The sequence below is a fragment of the Odontomachus brunneus genome, unplaced genomic scaffold (genome assembly GCF_010583005.1).
Source record: "Odontomachus brunneus isolate Ranch 3 - 2012 unplaced genomic scaffold, Obru_v1 Obru_scaffold_222, whole genome shotgun sequence".
In the NCBI taxonomy this organism is placed as follows: Eukaryota; Metazoa; Arthropoda; class Insecta; order Hymenoptera; family Formicidae; genus Odontomachus; species Odontomachus brunneus.
Window position 1 is genome coordinate 305,936 of NW_022639672.1, and position 16,191 is coordinate 322,126.

General features: G+C 38.7%; 1 protein-coding gene across 1 annotated transcript in view; it reads left to right on the forward strand.

Annotated features, from left to right (window-relative positions):
* The first annotated feature begins 2,765 nt into the window (after positions 1–2,765).
* Positions 2,766–16,191, forward strand: part of LOC116852408 (serine/threonine-protein kinase 24) — a 167,484-nt gene continuing 154,058 nt past the window's right edge. The window contains exon 1 of the mRNA XM_032832733.1: positions 2,766–3,724. Coding sequence (XP_032688624.1) covers positions 3,710–3,724 — 15 coding nt within the window. The 5' untranslated portion in view covers positions 2,766–3,709. The remainder of the gene's footprint in view (positions 3,725–16,191) is intronic.

Here is a 16,191-nt window from a genome sequence, read left to right on the forward strand (position 1 = left end):
GCCAATACCAGGCAACAGGCAATAGGAATAGACATAATAGGAACAGGGAATAGAAATAATTGACCAATCTGATTTCCTATTCCCTATTCCTATTGTCTGTTACCTGGCATTGTGCATAGAACATTACACAATAAAAGAAATAAGGAACAGGGAACAGAGAATAAGTGAAGAGAAGCATGAGAGCTAGTCTGATTTCAATGACCAGAGCTATGCACTAGAAACCTTATAGTAAGGGCTATCGCACACAAATTGACATAACTGCATATGCATAGCATAAGACCGTATGTACCAATGAGCATCGAGTATTAAGTCGCCATATTGGTGTTCGATGTTTAATATTCGATGCTCATTGGTCCATACGATCTTATGCTATGCATATGCAGTTATGTCAATTTGTGTGCGATAGCCCTAAGAGTCTGGACAGTCTTTCTAATTCGACAAAACATGGCATCGTAAAACAAAAACAGTGATGATATGACATAGATAGATGTGATCCAAAGAAAAAAAATCTTGTGAATCTTATATTAAATAATAAAATATCAAACAAGTAAAACAGGTCATTTATAATATAATATTGTAATGAAGTAAAATATATAGAAAAAAGTATTATAAAAATATGCATGCTGTTATAAAAATAAATTCCTAACCTTTAATACTGTATTTTATATTTACAAGTTGCATACAATTTTGTAGAAAATGCCTGACTGTTGCGTACTTAATTGTTTTAATAGTACGGAGAAAGGTTTTTCGATGAGATTTCGATTTCGCATAAAAATTGATTGCAAGAAAGGGCGATTAAAAAATAAAATTTTCAGTAGTAAAACTATGGCGACGCTTTCTACTATTAAATGACATTATATTATTTTGTATTGCATTTTTATGTAAATAAAACTGTTAAAATTAAATTTGCTTTCTTATTTTAATCAATTCTTCTATTCTTACTAGTTGAATAATACCGCGCATCCAATATAATTTCCAAACACCTTATTGGTTCCGCCATATTTTGTCGACACCAATAGAATACAAAACAAGACTCTTACTATAGAGTCTCTACTATGCGCATTTTCGAGACACCATCTAACAAAGTATGTTTTTACTACGTTTGTTAGGGCCTGAGCACAAAGATTGTCGCAATTTTTTACAAATCTTTTTTCTTTACAAAATTACGCTGAATGCAACGCGAGAAAGACGAGATTTATGAGAGATGATTTAGCTTTGCGATAAGTTCGCCGCTAGCTCGCTTCGTATCTACGTCGCGCGGTCCGCTCATGTGATGAGACAAGAACAGAGCGAGAACGTCTGTCCTTTTCTAACTTTCATTGTACGGAAGTACAACGGATACGAACTAGGCGCATTTTATCGTTACCGCCGCGAAAATGCGCTTAACGAACGTAGTAAAGGCGCAGATTGTTAGATGGCGTCTCGAAAATATGCCTCTGGCCACTAAAATCAAGCTAGTGGTCGCTCTCAGACTTCTCTCTGGAATAAGGAATAAGGGATACTGAAAACAAGAAATAACGCTATTCCTCTGTCCCTCTATTCTGCGTTGATGAATTAAGTTTCATGTTTTAATATTGAACTGTCCCCTATACTCTGTTTCCTGTTCTCTATTCTCGATTCCTTATTCCTTATTTTTTATTCGACCAATCAGGTGATCGTCATATGTTGGCTTGTCCAGATTATTCAACCAATCACATTTATTAAACTTACGGCTCGTGAATCGATCACGAATACCCTCTAATATAAATCGCGAAAAATTTAATGACTCTTTCGATTGAAAAGTTCTTTTCTCCTCGCGGGCTCACGATGGAGGACGAGATTCACGGCTGATCCGTAAAATGTTTCAATCACACGCATCGTACTTGCTCATTCGCTCATTTCGTGATCGTTGATTTTTTGAGGGAACAACAAAGACAAAAGGTATATTATTTTCTAAGCCGCTTGCATACAGACTATGATCTAATATTTGGTCTGTTCTTTTCAGCTGCATTGCTGAACTGGTGCAACAAGTTAGAGTGAGAAAACATATATTTATCTCACTTTAACTTATTGCATCAGGTCAGCAGTGCAGCCGAAAAAACAGGCCAATTGATACTGCAATCAAGGGAGAATCATTGAGTTCGTTTAGCTTCTACTTAGAAAAGTACATATAGTTAGATTTGAGTTCTGTTTCGGGATATTATTTTAGATACTTGTTTCTCTTGCTATTTTTATAAAGCTTCCTAAAATATTAAGGTCTAGTTGCGTCAGTCGAATGGTAAGCTAGCTATCATGTGTCTGCCTTTATTTCGGACGAAAGACAAAGACAGACATAATGATTTAACTGTTAGCTTACTACTCGGTTGGTGCAATCAAGTGCTTAAGACTTCTGAACTCTCAGAAGATCATATTTAGAAGTACTTTTCTATATACTATACTAGTATATTATACTATTTAATAAAAGAGTAACTTCCAAAGCGAATGCAGCCTAAATATCTTCTAATACCCTATAAGTTTAAATAACGTTGCAAGAACGAAACTTTGTAGCGAAACGAATGAAGAGAAAAGCATAATTGGCATCTTCTCTTATATTCCGATAGCCTCTTTCGGACTGATTATTCTCGATCGTCAATGCGTAGTTGCGATTGTCGTTGCGGAAATCTACTTCGGTACGTGACTCAATGGCGTGCCACCGATGGCGCCAATTTGAGAATGGCGCGCTTCGCTACGCTTGCGGCGTGCTTCGTCGGCGCGACGCGACGCGGCAGCACCGCCGGCTCGCCGCTTGAGCACACACAGCTGTGCGGCGGCGCGCGCATGCCACTCGCGCTTCGCTCCGCCGACTGGCAGAAAGCAAGATGGCGGCCGTCTGTTTGCGGATACCTCTGCGGTAGATATAAATACGCGTAAAAAAGAGAGAAAAACACAGTGCCGAGAAGCGGGTTATGGACGATCGGGTGGTCGGTGACGATCGGTGATTGTGCGCGCATCCGTCGACGCCGGTCGACGTCGCACGCGTTGTGAATACAAGTGTGACGAAAACGCTGCCGTCGTCGTCGTCGTGTCATCGTGTCTTCGTCGTCGCAATCACACTCCGTGCGGAAGCACAGCGACGCGAAAGCCCTCGGTGCGGGCGGGCTTTTTCGTACGGTGTCTCGGCGCCACGGAGGCGCTCCCGGGTGCAAACGGGTGCCCACCTGAGGAATGCCAGATCGTCCCCCGCGGGCCCCCCGGCAGGTTGGATCGGCAGTAGCGCAGCGTGCGGCGGCGGGCGGTCAGTGACGAGGAGGAACAGCGAAAGAAGAAGAGGAAGAAGCAAAAAAAAAACGACCTTGCGTCGACGTCGGCACCCGGAGCACGCTCGTGGGGATTCCCTCGCGAAGAGGTAATCTCGGTCGTTCCTCTCCCCGTGACGTATGTGTGTCGCGGAGGTTCGTCAGACGGGTCGGTCGTCGCGAGTGTTATCGTCGTCGTCGTCGTCTAAATTGCCGTCCACGTTTCCTACATCGTGGTCGACGTCGCGTCGCGAGTGCCGTCAGTGGTCTCGATGCGCTGTCGCCCTCCTTTGGAGGAGCATCTCTTTTGGACAAGCGAGATCAGCTGCTACTGCTGCTTCTACTGCTGCTGGGATTATTAGCCCGGCAGCTCCCTGCGAGGATACCCTTCTGTTGGAGCGGTGGGGCAAGGAGGCGCCGGAAGCAGCCGCGAGTCCGGAAGCATAGCGAAGAAGATGGCCTTCAACGAGGTGAGTACCTCTACACCTAACCAGTTGCGGGCTAACCTAACCTAACCTGCCCGTTGCATCGTGATCGCGCGTCGGGTCGTTCGATCCCGCGGATTGACCCCGCGACCCCCAAACGCCATTCCTAACCTAACTTAACCTTCGTTTCTGCGCACAGCTGGCACGTTATCAACTCCCGCCGCTCGCTCCTCCGCCGCTTGGTCCTTCGCACCGACCGAGCTCTCGTCTCGAGTCTGACAGGCTCGGGAGGACGCTTGCTTTTCGTTGAGAACTGTGCGTGGCTGTAGTCTCGTTTCTTTAATTACGTGCTTTTTAAATAGGTTTTAAATGGGTATTTAAAATTCTTAAAGGCGCGATCATGATCATCTGGGCGGCGCAATTTCACGAATGTTTTCGAGTTTTAATGTGTAGAAAGAAGCAGGATATAGAACTGAAACCGTGGTAACTTTTTGTCTTTGACTCACGAGTGCCTGTCAGTATGACAGAAAAGGTAAAATTTGAGTACGGAAATATATTTCCGTAAATTAAATTAAAGTTGAAATCAAAATTAATATTGATATTAAATTGTGCGACATACAAGAAACCGGATGACTTAAATATTTTTGAAAATTTCAATGATTTGTACTTAATAGTGATAAAAACTGAATAATCAAATAATGTAACCTGCTTCTTTCACGCATTATTAGGCAGTGTCTGTGACGATATATTTTATTTATGATTTATATAAATAGCAAATCTTTATTTTTAATATGTAATGCATTGAAAAAATATCAAGTCAATTGAAATGACTTGACTTTACACACACAAATTTTTTTTCCACAGTATCGCTTCATTTTTATTAATAACTTGGCTACAAAAATTTCGACTCTTATTACACTGAGAGAAAAAATATCTAAGAAACAAAATAATATTTATTCTTAATTTAACTACTTAAATAAATAAATATTTAAATATAAATTCTTTTATTTAAATAGAATTAGTTTTCGTGAAAAGCCAAGTTTTTAAGAAAATGCACATTTTTTTATCTGAAGAATATTTTATGTTAGTCTAATACAATGTGTTATTATTATCTACCGAAAAAATATATTTTATTTCTTAGCTATTTTTCTCTCAGTATATACTTAAGATAAAATTCTAAATATTAATCTCATATTACTGCGTCAAAGTGATCGTAATCTCCCTATCCTATAAGTTTTTATTTGCATCGCGAGCGTTAAAAGACACGGAATTCGGGCAAATAGATCGAGATCGATATCTGCTCGGTAACAATTACCGATAATAAATCGCCGCGCGAGTTTCATTGCGGCGTGGTATTATTCGCCGGTCGCGCGTGTAATTATCCGTCTGTATTCCATGCGATCCACGAGACACTAAACAAAGTAGACGCCTCGTTAAAGCGCCGCGCATAGGCAACAAAACGCGAAGAATTCTTTGTCCCACGTGTCGCGATAACGCGTGCCTAATTGTCTTGCGTCCTTGAGTCGGCGCGATAAATGTCATTGAAACACCCAACAAGGCTTTATTATCAATCACGTTAATTTCGTCGCATTGGCATAATAGTTTCATCGGCGATCGGCCGGCCTCCTTATCGCCGTCAGTCGCGATGTATTATTGCGTATGTAGTTCCGAGGAATCTACGCGATCCGCCTCAGTCTTGTCAGCGGTCGCAACAATAACAATGCTCGGAGATCCCCACGTTTCGTGTTGTCTCGCCGAGTTTTGCTTTCGACAACACCCTGCCAACATGCTCTCGCTTCGCGTGCGCCTCGCACGATCGCGAATGTTTACTTACATCCCGTGTCGATTGATCTGACGACCGAAAAGCGCTCGAATAATGACGAGGCGGTCCTTGCGATTGTTTTCTAATAACGCACCGGCGACTTATACTGCGACTTTTCTATACCGTGGCGCGATCCGATTTCATCTATTGGAGTCCCTTGAGTTCCTTAGGCGCATTCACATTTAATAAGATACACAGAAGCAAAAAAGCAGAAGCCAATCAGAACTTGTGCTGATAGTCAGGTAGTAGACTAGTTTCTGTTTTTCTATCAGCGCGAGTTCTGATTGGCTTCTGCCTTTCTGTTTTCGGCTTTTCTGTCAAAGTGCGAATCCCTTAGAGTCTGGACTTCTGACATCTTGCTGATTACTGTAGCTCTCTGTTTGATCGAAAATGGCGAATCTGAGAATTTGTCATATAAACTCTACGAAAGTCTTTAAAGACTTATAGCGAATTCGATTGGAAGCACCAGTACACACTAAGACTAATTCATAGTCTGTTTTTATATTTTATCTATGTTTATAGAATTTTATCTTACATTTAAAATCGTTTTATATTTATCTTCAGATGCTATACAAATTGTTACACTAATTACGGAGCATTTGGAAGCGAATTTAAGACAATCTTAAATATAAGAACGGACTATGAAACGGCCTTAGTATGCACTGGTGCGCACTAGTGCTTCCAATCGAATTCGCCATTAGATTTATAAAAGAGATCGTCATTTTACGCGACGGGAAATAAATATGGAGAAAATTAATTTCTTAAAAAAAACCTATTTTTATCAATAATAATATTTTTTTTAATAGGTTAACTAAATATTACCCCCTTTTCCTTGATCGATAAGATAAATGTGGACGTCATTTTCGATTAAAAACCAATGTCTTGTCTTGGTTGACTCTTGTGGAACTCCGTTCACCAACGCGAGCGATTCAACAATCTTGGCCGCCTCGTTGCCTTCCTATTTCGAATGCACTGAGTTGCCGCACAATAGGAGATAATATCTCAACCCTTTCGCGGATCACATGAGAAACTTCCCATCATTCCGTCGAGACAAGATGCGCGCTCAACGCGGCCGTCTTTTTTATATTACATTTTCACCACGGTATTTTCTTTTAATAAACAATTAATTATTTCAAGCTGGTGTCAAAGAGATACCCCTTCATCCTCCTTCCTCTCGGGGGGTGAGTCAGAGGGCTTGAAAAAAAATAATTCGCCTCCTCCTTCTTCTCTTCGGCGAACTTTATCGACGCGCATGACGCACGCACGCACGCGGTTGCATTCGGTTTTTATCGCGCTGGTCTATTTTTGCTGAACGGAATCGTGCTTGAAAAAGGTAGGGAGAAAGGAGGAGGGGAAAAGGGGAAGGAACAGAACGAGACGCCGACGAGCAATTAATACGCCGCGATCGGATTTCGTCGATAGCCTGCTGTACATATAACGTTACACATACGGCGGGATCGAGAAACTCGTCGGTGAGTGCGATAATCGTGCAGAATGCGAATTCTGATATTGCATGACTTCCGATACGCATTCAAACGGAACGCGTTTTCTATTCGACGAACTCCTCTTCTCGGGAGAAGTTCCTCCCTTCCCTCTTAGCAGAAGTATCGTTTTGTCATTCTGATACGATATTTTCTTGAACGAGAGAGTAATCGTTGATTTTGTTGATTCGATATCGCTCTCATTTTTCCTCCTAATACAGTCTCATCGTCGATGTCGATATTTCATTTTTGTCCGTTATCTTTGTTATCGTCGCGTCTCGTGATTACACATTCGTTGCTCTCTTCTTGGCTTAGGAAAAGGTAATGGCTATAAACAAAGTCATTCGTGATATCGATCGAGATGTTGCGTAGTGATGCTCAGAGTGGGATTGCCTCGTTATCGCCGCCGACGCGATCGTAGAGTTTCGTTATCGCGCGCTGGATTATTTGTTAATTCATTAATCCTTTGTGATAATTTAATTTATTAAATCACCTAGGAGATAATTCTTTAGTAAAAACCACTATAAAATATACTGAATACACGAAAACGTGATACAATAATTGATAATAATTTTAATTCTGATTCTAATTTATTTACGGAATAAATTGAAATTTCTCTAGAGTAACGAGTTTCCTCTTTGAAAAGAAATATTTTTATGCAATTGCGGTACAGTGAAGTAAATGGAGCAAGAGTTAATAAAAAGTAAGAAAATTACCCGGAGAGAATTTTATAGTTATAAATTATTATAAAGGATTTTGTAATCGAGGAATAAGTCGACATTTTCTGCAGTAATTTATTATCCTTTCATTTTATATGTGCTATTTATATTTTAGAAATTATATTTAGCAACTGAATTTATATTTTAGAAACTGTTGTTAAAACATTTTCTATGTTTCTAACGAAATATGTTATGTTCGTTAGCAAAATAAACCTTACTAACAGTCTATTCTTTCGCAATTAGAAACATGGTAAAATTAAGAAGAATTACGAAAGGAAGAATTTAGGCAAAAGGAGCTATAATATTTTTTTCGTGTATGCAGAAAATTTCTCAAATTCCTTTTGATGTGAATTTAATGAAAGTTATCAATTGAAAATTATATATTATAGTCTCTTCGTGTATACATACGCACAGCTGTGCAGTAATCAAATTGAAATTTTAACATACTGCGAGACAGAGATGGTCAAATATTGGCATAAATATTAGCCAATGTGCTGGGGCGATTGACCGGTTCAAGTTCGTCTTGCGTTCTTCATTGAATTGCACGCGAAATAAGTCGCGCCTTCTCTGCGACTCCTAGCGGGAATACGGACATGTAATAACGTGTTTCACGATGTTGTATAAATAATGACACGAACGGAAAGACAATCATGTATTTTCGCACGGTGGACGTTGACGTGGATTCACGACACATCGTTCGAAGTCACGCACGCGAATCGTAGAAGCCGATAGGGATTTAAGCGACCGACGTCGAATTCCACGCGAGAACCTGTTATATCGGCGTTATCGTCGCGAAACGGTTCATTTCGAAACTTCCCCGGGGAGTTTGCAGTCCGCCGTATTTTGACAGCGAACCAAGCAGAACGTAACAGGCGCGTGTGTTGCGCAAGACGTCGCGGAAATTAACTTCCTTCGCAGCGCTCGTTAAATTTTCTCGCTCGTATTTAGCTGCTCGAAATACGTTCGTCCCTTCTTGTTTTTCCTTTTCTTTCTTCTTTTATGGATATTGCCGCGATATTTCTCGTATAATTTTTACCGCGTTATGAGGACGAAAAGTTTATTACACACACACACAATCTGTATGGGCCACGGGGAGCCGCTAAGCACCTCGGCTTTCTCTCTTATCGGCGGCTGAAGTAACGTCGGTGTACACACATGGGCGCTTATCATGGCGTTGTTCTCCGTGAGTTTTATCGCGCAGGACGACGTTAGGCGCGCACGTGGAATGTGTACGTATATACCGTTAACTACGTGGGCCGACGATCGACGATGTTTCGGCGGTGTCGTGGACGTGTTCCCGGCTCTCTTTTTCAGGCCAACGCGTGTACGTAATTCGTGGACACGTAAACAGGTTGCCAACACGGCTCTTTTTCTCTCTTTCTCGTTTTTTCTTTATATGAAATAACCTTTCCATGACTTATCTTTTGCAGCACAGTCTCATTGTCTCGGTTATCTCCTCTACTATGCGCAATCGATGCTTCTTTTATCAAGTCGTAAATAACTTCTGTTATTACTTGCTGTTTCCTTTTTCAACATAAACTTATTTTCATATAGAGTACTTTACGGTGGAGCTTAACACCGTTTGATATACGGTGATTTGAAATACAGTATTAGACAAAGACTCAGTTGATACATACAGGGCATTTTAAGACTATAGAAGACTATAGACTGAGAGAAAAAAATAGTTGGAATAACTATAATCTCATTATATTTTATAGTTCGTTTTGGCCTCAAACATATATTTATAGTTCATCTAAACATGAAGATATAGTAGAATGAACACAGATTTATAGTCACCATCTTATTACTCTATATATATGGTAAAGCACCTTTTGGGAATATAGTTACATGTATCTATATTTGCCAAATATTCCAATTGTATTGACTGTATAAAATAGTTAATTTCTCTTACCATTCAATATTTGCTACCTTACTATATTTCAAATAATTATAATTCTTGGTAAAAATTTTACACGGGTCAGTTATATTATGCTTATAAATATTGTAAATATTACAAATATTATGGTAACATTTACTATAAAAATTATATTTCTAACTATAATATTTTTACTATGCCATTATAGTTCCAAATATTATACATTTTTCTCTCAGTATAGATGAAGGCTTTAGTGGCGAATTTTTGATCGATATTGACTCATTAAACGATTGATCTTCGAGATGATCGGTTTTTTGTTTCTCCTTCACTTAAATTTTGTTACTATTGACACTAAATTCACCTAAAATGAGTTATCTCATCCTTAGTGAAGTCCTCTTATATACGGTCACAATAAGATTTTTGAAATATTTTAAACAAGAATATTTTAAATATAATTTTTAATTCTTAATTAAATGAATCTCGTCTTTTATCTAGTATATTGCCTGTCGCATTTTTCGTATCACGTGTAAGAGAGCGTGCTGCTTCAAGTAAATATATTTCTCTAGATTAAAAAAAAAGTTAAAATGTCCAATATATTTACAATTAATAGTCCACTTCGTTTAAAAAGAAATATTTTCTCGATAAAAATTTTTGTTTAGAATACAGGATTACAGGAATAATAGCACCTTGCAACTAGGGTTCTCTTTTTTGAGTGTTAAAACATTTTTCTTTTGGTTTTAAGAGGATTCTCTTGAGATATAAGAGGATTTCGCTCTGAGAATAAGATCATATTTTTTGAGTGTTGAATTTGGTTACTTGGTAACCAAATTTGGTAATTTGGTTACTTTGTAAAATGATATCAAAATTGCACGACCGAGAGTACGACCTAAAAGTTCCTACCGAATCTCACGTATCGCTCCGAGATAAAATCACTTATCCGCATGTGAACGTCGGATGATGCGATCGAATGAGATCGAAGGCGACGTGAATTTATTTTATTGCGTGTCGCGGGCAAATCGCTTTAAGGACGATTCGCGTGACGGCGATTACCGGCGCTGCATTCAGCGTTACGTAAGATCCGCGTAGCACGGTATTTAATGGTTCGCGTTTCCTTGGACGACAATACAAGTCGGACACGACGAAATACGTTCCAGATGCATCGACGACGTACAACACGACCGAGACCGTCGTCGTGGGCGAACACCGTATAGACAGCGCAGAATTGAACTATGGAAATTGACAAAGGCGGGTACATCCGTGATTAAAGCCGACGCTCGCGCACGCGGACAATGCACCATTGTAGTCCGTTTCCAGGTGTAGCCTCTGCCTTCCTGGTGAATTAAAATTTGCCGTCGTTGCATCGCGCTGTGACGCGATCGCCGATATTCCGCGCGGGTCGATCGGCAGATTGCAGTGTTCGGCACGTGCATTCTTCTGCATCCGAAATTATTCGCCTAGCCTAACTCATTGAAATTGAAATTGGACGACGAAAATGGACGAGGTTTCGGGAATAATTTATTTATATATCTATTCACAGGGGGGAACACAAAATCCTTTGACACAATTCTTTGTTGTCGGAACAAAAGTAAACTTCAAAAATCTTAGAATCAATTTCAAATATCTGTAGTTATATGCAAAAATAATACGATTTAAAAAGAATAAATAGCACTGAGGTTTTTTCTCAATCCTTCAAGAAGTATAGTCAATTTTCTTCTCTTAAAGAGTAGTACTGATATTACTTATTGAGTTTAACCTTAAAAATGGATAAAAAAGCGTAACCAGTAAAAATAGCGCAAATAAATCTTTAATTGATTTTAAGCACTCAGGTTTGAATCTTCTTCGTTTTGTGTAAAAAAACGTATGGACTACTTATTAGTAACAAAAATTCAAAAATCATAATTTCGTGGGTTTTTGATCATTCTTGCATAACTATGCCCAAATAACAAATTAAGATTTCAATTTAGATCTGTCGAGGACGAATCAAAATATTATTCGCAATCAGATAAAAGTACCAATGCCTGGACACTATAATAACACTGACACCCGATTCTGGACATTCTTATTGTTTTGGCTTTTAAATACGAATATTTAAACTTTCTATATAATACATATATATATATATATATATATATATATATATATATATATAATACATGTATTTAATATATATGTATCCGTATTCTCTACAATTTTAAAAATTTACATGAAGGAAAAATTACCTTAAAATCAACAAATATTTTTTTGATGGGTGCCATTAACATATTTATTTAAATCTAAATTCTCTTTATTTAAATATTATTTACTTAAATATTATTTAAATATTATTAAATATTATTACATATTATTTAAATATTATTTACTTAAATCAGATAAACAATATTTGATTTAAATAAAGAGAATTTAGATTTAAATAAATATGTTAATGGCACCCATCAAAGAAATATTTGTTGACTTTAAGGTAATTTTTCCTCAGTGTATTCATACTTAAAGATCAAAACAATAAGAATGTTCAGATTTATGTATATGCATAAGTGTTATTAGTGTCCGGGTACATTGGTACTTTTATCTTATACGTGATCACGAGTGAAACCCGCACAACGATTGCTTCTGTTTCGCGTTATCGATGTACATGTCGAAAACAAATTACTCAGATTACACTCACTGTGCAATTTCGTTAATGCTCCGTACTACTTTCGGTAACTTGATCCACCGACTTGATTCCAATGTCGTAGTTATCGTCGTCGCGAAGAGACGAAGCGCGTCGTATCGCTCTTCTCTCAAGCGCTTGCATGCGCGCACGCTGCACTTGGCCACAGTCCATACCTGATAAAATATAACGCGCCGAGAAGAGAAGTGCATCTGCACCTCGCGAGCGCACCACGCGTCGGAGAGTGCGCTGGTAAAAATTGGCAGCGCTGCCAAACTCGGAGCCCCAAAATCGCTGAATAAAGGCGGCCCCGCGAGTCGATCCCGATCGCTAGACCGAGTAAATCTCTTCTGCCGACGGCGGCTGTAATCTTCGTATAATATTGCGGATGATTCAGAAGGAGTCTGACCGCAATAGCGGTCACCTCTTAAATCTCTTCGACTACGCGCCCGAGATCGCAAGTCACCGCGTTCACGATTGAATAAAGAGACGCTTCTTTACATTAATCTTGGCGGAAAACGCGCAGTAATCGAGACATAGAGATATGCGCGTTTGATTTTTGATTTTTCGGAGCTGCAATGCTCGTTGTTGTAACGTGTGTAAGCATGGGACGGCCGACCAGTGGCTATAGTTATGTAAAAACGAGCCAACTGACAAAATTAAGATTTTGAGATTTTTTGTGTTACCAATGGGTAGTTTATACGTTTTTCTAGACAAAGTAAAGGATATCCAAACTTTAAGGCTCTGCCATCTCGCCGCAGAGAGTCTGAATTGACGGTGACGTCTAGCAGTGTCGAGAACATGAAATAACCGTGTCAGCGTAGCTAATTGACTAACACTAGGCCAGGCTTGACACTTCGGAAAATTAGTTGCGTTTTATCGCGTTATTTTGCAGTTTCTCCGTGAAGTGTGTATATTATTGTGATCCTCATAGCTGTAAACTGTGCAGCAAACTCAGTAATACTGGTGATACATTGTGAAAATTGAGAAATTAAATGTGTTCATACATGCTGATCTCAACTGTCACAAACTACGTGACAGCCGAAAAATGTAGCATTATTTCAGGAATTATTTTACGATACTACGTGATATATCAGCCAGATATCTGAGTTTGCTGTATTTTTTACAAGTTTCAAGATTAGGAAAATATTTGGTTCTTCAGTGTAAGAAATAAAAAGTAAAGCAATAAAACGTAACTAATTTTCGGTATGTTCTCGCTTCTGACGTCATCAAACAAATATGGCCGCCCTAGAAATAGCAGCTTTAAAATTAATTACAAAACAGTTTTTATTTTCTATTATTCGCATTATATCCTATACTGAAAAAAATATATTTACTTGAAGAAACCAAAATTTAGTTAAAATGGAATCAACTAAAATTTTATAATTATAACAAAAAAATTTAATTGCTATTATTTTGCTTTATTTTCTCAGTAATATATTTACTTAGTCATTAAGCGAAGCAACAACTAAATTTTTTGATTGCAATTACCAAACATTTGTTTGATCCCATTTTAACCAAATTTTGTTTTTGATAACCAAATCTTTTTTTTAGTGCATTAGTCGCGTCTCCTTTACCAAACTTTTTAAGGGTTAAGCTTGTCAATGAATATCCTTAAAGAGAAAAAAAAACCATGCTTGACCTCTTGAGCGACTACGAAGACCCTCAATTTATACTTTCTGAATGGTGTATCAAATTTTCATCTTCATTTTTCTCGAAACGTACTTTATATAAGCTGAATTACTCTTGTACAACTACGGCCAATTATCGTGCAATATTTCAATAGTGTATTCTGAAGATTTATTAAAATAAAAGATTCTAATACGGAAATATCGAGGTCGACGATACTTTCCGAGTCACCAGAGACCAACATGTACGACAACTTTCGACTCTGACCAACCTCCTAATAGCGGGATACGTTATTCGGATATTATACGACGATTATGGGACACCTTGTACGATAGCCACGAGTTTACGAGCCTTCCCGAGCAACGCAAATTCCTCCGCAGACACCTAAATCACGATTAAGTAGCGCGATCCCTCGGAGCATTCTTGTTTTGCGGTAACCTAATTATTGAATCCGGCTAACAGAACCTCGATCGAGACGAACGTTCCTTCGTTTAAGATCTTTAGAAGTTTATAATTTGTTGTCATTGGAATCAAGTGATCAATGATTGATGAGGAGCTGTTTATCAACGAAAAATACTTCTTTGAGGGAAAATGCAATTAATAAGGATAATCATTAGTAGATAAGTAATATCTTATTTAACAATATAAGATAATTTACAAAAAGAGGACAGAAAAGGCAGGGAAAATAATAAAATAAAAGAAATTAAATATGCACGGAGAGAACTTTATGGTAAAAATTACTATAGAATTTTATAACCGAGTAATAGATTGACAATCTATAGTAATTGATTTTTCTTTCATTTTATACACTGAGAGAAAAAAATATCTATGAAATTAAAAGTATTTATTTGCAGTAGGTATACTAATAGCATATTTATTTATACTAATATGTAAAATATTTTTCAAGTAAGAGAATATACATTTCCTTGAAATCTTAGTTTTTCATGAAAACAATCGTTTATTTAAATATACAAGAATTTAGATTCAAGTATATATATTAGTACTCAAACGAATAAATATTTTTTATTCTTTAGGCATTTTTTTCTTTAGTGCATATATTTTAATATTTTATATTCTAAGATATGTGTATATATTTAATATTTTAGAATATTAGATATTTATATTATAACGACTGAAAAATGTCAATAATAAATTTGCTACGTAGCGAAACTTGCTGTGTTCCTTAGCAAGATAAATTTCACTGACAGTCTACTTCTGCATTACTAGAAACATAGCAAAGTTGATTTTATATGAAGTTAAATTTATATGAGAAGGAAATTTATATCCTCTCTATTTGCAAATTTTATGACACTTCATTAATGATATTCGGTCGACGCGATCATTGAAAAAGTGAGTTGTACATTTTCAAACATCACATTATCGAGAGAGAAATCTCTCAATAATCGATAACTTTTCCGACGTCGCGGAGTTAATGCACCGTGACACCTGTCGCGTTTTACTCCATCGCGTGACGATGTCGAGGCCGATAGCTGCTAAAAGCTCATCTACTCGGGCAGAAGGAAGATCATGCGCCGGCGATACACCGGGGTGTCGTATTTTCCGGGAAAAACTTTCGGATCGAAACACGGCGGAACCGTGCGAATGCACAGGCAGGGAGAATTAAATCGCGCATTCACGAGGTTTCGTTCGGTCGCGCGAGAGTGTGATAGCTTCCCCTCCTCCTACTCCTCGTAAATACAAGTAATAGTATCACCATGAACCGTATGTGCATAGCATATGTATATACACACACACACACACATACGCATATAGACAGTCACGTGTGTATATAAATACCGCGCTCGCGTTTATCTATGAGCGAACATATGGCGTTGCGAGCTCTCATGTGTGCACGTAGGTGATAATAACGCGTACCTAACAATTAACGCGGACACCTTTGGGTGTTTAACGTAAACGACCGGAGGAACGAGAAAGGGGGTGGTGGTAGGTAAAAGCGGGGAAGGGTAGAGGGAAGCGATGTGTCACACAGACGTGTGTGTGTGTGTGTGTGTGTGTTGCAACGTGTGCAATAACGCACGGCGCAGCGTTAATCTTGCAACCAATGTATCGCGCCGCGAAACTTCGTTAGGACGTCGAATTGATTAGCGCGAAGGCGCGGATAAGGGCAGAGGTCGCGCGACGGCCTGTAACGACGGGGTACGTGCGCGCAACGTAACCGACAGAAATGCGTTAACACGGGGGCGAATTACCGACCGTAAAAGTGGATGAGATGTTCGCGACGTATAATTAAACCCGGAATGCGCGCTAGCGAGAGAGCGGCGCATCGACGTGCGTTTTCTCTCTCTCTCTCTCTCTCTCTCTCTCTCTCTCTCTCTCT